The 5,497-nt window shown below is 41.1% G+C and overlaps 1 protein-coding gene across 1 annotated transcript in view; it reads right to left on the reverse strand.

Annotated features, from left to right (window-relative positions):
- Window positions 1-4,221: 4,221 nt before the first annotated feature.
- st6gal1 (ST6 beta-galactosamide alpha-2,6-sialyltranferase 1) overlaps window positions 4,222-5,497 on the reverse strand; it is a gene marked incomplete at its 3' end in the record, with an annotated part of 13,383 nt that continues 12,107 nt past the window's right edge. Inside the window, exon 7 of the mRNA XM_083986893.1 lies at window positions 4,222-4,508. Within this exon, the coding sequence (XP_083843019.1) occupies window positions 4,222-4,508 (287 nt within the window). The remainder of the gene's footprint in view (window positions 4,509-5,497) is intronic.

Raw genomic sequence — 5,497 nt, forward strand, 5'->3', positions numbered from 1 at the left:
AAAAAAATTTTTAAATACATGAACCACATGAAAGCACAGTTTAACAGCGTAACAACCCTCTCACAGAGCAGGAGGGCCAAGGCAAAGCGAAGGAAAAAAGTGCATCTGTAAGCTGAAATTATAAAAAATCAGCAGCAGCCTCCAAGTGAAACTGGAGGAGACGGCCGAGATGAAGGGAGCAGGAGTCGGGACGAAGAGTGCAACTGCACAGGGAGAACGTGTTCTCCTCTGAAATGCAATGACATCAATTATTCAAGTGTTAACTCCTGAATAAACAATAAAGTCCTGGTACAAAAAGACAACACAACGACGCTGAAATCATTAGAAAAACAACAGAGACTCGAGCTCAAGCCAGAAACAACAGCTACCACCGGTTTTCTGTGTGTGGCGATCTGATAAAACCAACCAGACGAGACAGAGCAGCGACACCGAGCAGCTCAAAGGTCGATAGATGTCCATGTGTAGTGTGATTATAAAGCAGCTCTAGGTTCTATATTAACACTGTGAAAGTACACTGCAAAAACTCAAAATAAATTGTGTTATTTCTTGTCAAAATGTCTCATTTCTAGTCGAAACTAATCTCTTTCCACTTAAAATAAGACTCATCACCTAAAAATTAACTTGTTTTTAGATCATTTTCAATTGTTCCAAACACATTTTCACTTGAAATAAGTAGAAAAATTGTTGTAATAAGGAAGAAAAACTTGCCCCACTATCAGATTTTTCTACTTATTTCAAGTGAAAATATGCTTGAAAGGAGTAAAAAGTGTCTAAAAACAAGCTACTTTTTATATGATGAGTCTTATTTTAAGCATAATGAGATTCGTTTTGAATAGAAATGAGACATTTTGACTAGAAATAAGACAAATATTCTTGGTAAGATATTTGAGTTTTTGCAGTGTATCAAAGCCTCAGTCCACAGAGAAATGCACACAGCCTGTATTCAGAAACTGAGCCTTAAAACCAGCCGTCAGGACTTCCTGTCACTTTGTGATGTCACAACAAAGCCCCGCCCCCTCACCACCTGGACCCAAACATCCATCCAACAACAACTTGCAGGATTTGGTTTCTCTCAGTGTTTTATTCTGACAACTGCTCTATTTTTATTGGATCACTCACAAACCAGTCAGCCAATCAGAAGAGAGGCTCAGAGTCTCCTCTCTTCTGATTGGCTGACTCTCCTGAGTTCACCACAGTGTCTGCTGAGGTGTAGCCGTCCCATCTCCTCTGTTTGTTCTGGTGTGTAGTGGTTTCATTAACAAATCTGTGATCAATCAAATCACCGTAACATTTCTGACGAGCCGTCGTCCTGGGGCCACAGGTGATAATCCAGTTTAAACCGGCTTAGACCGGCTCGTCGGCTCTGTCTGCATGCACCAAAACACAGTTTGCATGTTTTACATCAATGAAATAATAATAATAATAATAATAATAATAACAAAAAAAAGAAAATAAAATAAAAGATGCATTCGTGCCATGCGGTTAATCTCTGCGTTCACTCAGAGATATAGTAGTTAGTCGTATCTCGTGTTGCTACACTAGTCTGGAGAAAAAGGTTTTACAGTTGGTTCACATGCGTCAGTAACAGAGAGGGAGGGGTCGGGGGTCGGGGGTCGGAGGACGCTCTGCAGAGTCTCAGCTCCACAAACACAACAACAACACTTCATCAACTCCTTTAAATGGGAACTCTGCAAGTCTGAGTCTCTAACCCTCCTCTCCTCCATGTGCATTTGTTTCCAACAAAGAAGCCGGTGAGAAATCAGTCCACGGAGCAGTGGATAAGGTTATTTATCATCTACCATGTTACCATGTGTATATCTGTGTAGTCTTATCTGTCAAAAAACTCAACTTAACCAGCACTAGGACTCTAGCTGGAGCTAAGGGACACATGGAGCAGAGTTAAGGTGGAGATCCTAAAGAGTTAAGGTGGAAATCCTAAAGAGTTCCTCCTAAACTTCTGCTTTAATTATCTAATTATAATCAACACATGCAGAGAGAACTAGAAAAGCTCAACTCAGCCGGTGAGTTCTGACGCCTGTGGTGGGAAATGTTGACAGGAATCATCAAATTTCACACTGTGGTATGGTAATAACAACTCTATTTTAGCACAAAAAGAAACATCTACGTCATCTCATTTCTAAAACAGATGTTGTACACTGCAAAAACTCAAAATCTTTCCAAGAATATTTGTCTTATTTCTTGTCAAAATGTCTCATTTCTAGTCAAAACTAATCTCTTTCCACTTAAAATAAGACTCATCACCTGAAAATGAACTTGTTTTTAGATCATTTTCACTTGTTTCAAACTAATTTTCACTTGATATAAGGAGAAAAATCTGCCAGTGAAAGCAAGTTTTTTATGCTTGTAATAAGAAAGAAAAACTTGCTCCACTATCAGATTTTTCTACTTATTTCAAGTGGAAAATTTGCTTGAAAAAAGTAAAAAGTGTCTAAAAACAAGCTACATTTTAATGTGATGAGTCTTATTTTGAGTAGAATTAGATTTATTTTGACTAGAAATTACATTTTGACGAGAAATAAGACAAATATTCTTGGTAAGATTTTGAATTTTTGCAGTGTATCTGTATTTGGTGGCGACTAATAAAAATAAAATCAAACAAAACTAAAAAAAAAAAAAAAACTACAAACGTCTCGTGTTTGTGGAAGTAAAATCCTGATCAGCGAAGAGCGTCCTCCGGGTTTCACCGCCGCTGCCGCCGTAGTCGTCGTTTATATACAGGTGTTGTCGAGGGGGGGTTAGCATAGAAAGAGCAGAAATGATCATTTGTCTCTTGAGGGGAGGAGGGGAGTGTCTGCTGGACATCGGAGGGTCAGCGGTCGTCTGTAGGCAGTATGTTCTTCAATAAACAAGTTCAGTGTGTGTCTGTAGTGTGTGTTGAGTGTGTTTACAGTGTTATAACAACATGAAATGTTTAAAGGGATACGCCAACATTTTTTTTTCCGTGTCTTGCCTCACTCCCGAGTCCATGACCAGCAGATAGTCACCATCCTTTTGACTGTACGTGCAGTAACAAGGGAGATAGAGCCGTATCGCCCGTAATTAGCTTAGCTCAAACACTGGAAGTGTATGGGTAGTGTTAGCCTGCCTCCACCTAAAGTCGCTAATTAGCTTAGCTCAAACACTGGAAGTGTATAGGTAGTGTTAGCCTGCCTCCTACCCGAGCTGAAACCAGCAGTCAGAAGCTGATTTCATTTTAGCTCTAAACTCTGTAAATATATCACTTTATCCACATTTCAAACATGTTTAGGTGAGAAAGTAGCCGTTTAGATCAGCAGTGTGTCGTTAGTTTGTCTAAATACCAGCTGTTTATAATTTTGTTCGGACGAATTTGGCGCTACTCAAGCTAGCCGTTGTGACCAACGCACTTCCGGTTACTTTCACAAAATAAAACACCCGTTGCCCTTTACATACAGAAAACCATGACGATAGAATTTGTGCTTTTACTTTGAAACAGGAAGCTAACCTACCCTCGATGTAGCTAGCTTGAACCAAAATAAAGCGTCTTTGCTTGAACCCTCCGTTTTGACCGATCTCGTCCCGTTAGCGGCATTTGACCGCTCAAGATGCCTTACCGGAGAGTTTTGTCAGCTCTGAGACGAAGATCGGCCCGCTGGTTTCCCTTTAGAGTTGCTGAAGAGTTTCTCTGATGACTTTAGGTGGAGGCAGGCTAACACTACCCATACACTTCCAGCGTTTGAGCTAAGCTAATTAGCGACTTTAGGTGGAGGCAGGCTAACACTACCCATACACTTCCAGCGTTTGAGCTAAGCTAATTAGCGACTTTAGGTGGAGGCAGGCTAACACTACCCATACACTTCCAGTATTTGAGCTAAGCTAATTAGCGACTTTAGGTAGGAGGCAGGCTAACACTACCCATACACTTCCAGTGTTTGAGCTAAGCTAATTAGCGGCGATACTGCTCTATCTCCATGGTTACTGCACACACAGTTGAAAGGATGGTGTCTATCTGCTGGTCATAGACTCGGGAGTGAGGCAAGACACAAAAAAAAAAAAATGTTGGCGTATCCCTTTTAAAGTGAGTGGCACAGCGTTCGTTTTGTTTTTCGGCAGTGACTGACTTTCATGCGTCTGTCCTCATCGTGTTCTTCATGCAGGGCTCTGCTTTACATCATGTGTGTGTTAGTGTGTGTGTGTGTGTGTGTGTGTTAGTGTGTCTCTGTGTGTGTGTGTGTGAGGCAGTCAGTGTCTGGGTGAACCTCCTCCTCCTCCTCCTCCGTTCTGCTGGGTGCAGTTCATCCTGCTGAAGCCCGGCAGCGTGACGCGTCCCTGGTTGAAGATGTCTCGGTTGGAGCCCTGGTTCATCCGCTTGACCAGGTTCTTCTCGTACAGCAGCGGGTGGTAGGCGCCCAGCGTGCACGCCGCGTCGTAGAACCGCTGGTAGTAGTGGCAGAGCTCCGTCTTCCTCCGCGACGGCAGGAACTCGTACACGTGCACGACCTCGCACAGGGACATCATGAGCACGGTGCCTGGACGAGACAAGACGAGAGGAGCAACAGAGGACGGACGTGTGACTCATCATGCACTCAGGTTTTTCACATTTCCACCTCCTTGTAAATACCGTGAAGTCTCAAATCTGGTCTGGTTTAAGCAAATTAAAAGTCTTAATTAGAAGCCGGGTCTGTTTCTATTTTCTACAAGAATATTTGTCTTATTTTTGGTCAACATGTCTCATTCTACTTAAAATAAGACTCATCACCTAAATATCAACTTGTTTTTAGATCATTTTCACTTGTTTCAAACAAATTTTCACTTGAAATAAGTAGAAAAATCTGCCAGTGAAAGCAAGTTCTTTGTGCTTGTAATAAGGAAGAAAAACTTGCTCCACTATCAGATTTTTCTACTTATTTCAAGTGAAAATCTGCTTGAAAGAAGTAAAAAGTGTCTAAAAACAAGCTGCTTTTTAATGTGGTGAGTCTTATTTTAAGTAGAATGAGATTTGTTTTTACTAGAAATTACATTTTGACTAGAAATAAGACAAATATTCTTGGTAAGATATTTGAGATTTTGCAGTGTGTGAATTTACAAAACCTCTCAAAGCCCACGATCGCCTGTTTGAGCATTTTCTAGTCTGCTTATGTCACGATCTGCGTCCTTCGAGTGTTCCTTGTTCATGATATCTGCATTTACACCTGCTCTGCTTGCGTGATGGTAGACGTATTAGGTCACGTTATAACCCTAACCCTTATAATAATAATTATAAACAAAAAGTGAGTCTGGTGCTCAGAGTTTATATCCAACATGTCACTGTTTAGAAATTTGAATATCTAGTCTGTCCTTTCAAAATAAAGTCAGTGAAGTCTCTCTTTCACCGCATATGAATGTTACATGAAAACAAGAACTAGTGAGGAATAAAAAACAGACACACAGAGACACCACGAAAATGAACCACTGTAATAATTCCTGTGACAGTGACCACAGTTGGCCATGGCCGCCAAGGTCAGACCCACGTGTCAAT

The sequence above is a fragment of the Trachurus trachurus genome (genome assembly GCF_905171665.1).
Source record: "Trachurus trachurus genome assembly, chromosome: 14".
Classification (NCBI taxonomy): Eukaryota; Metazoa; Chordata; class Actinopteri; order Carangiformes; family Carangidae; genus Trachurus; species Trachurus trachurus.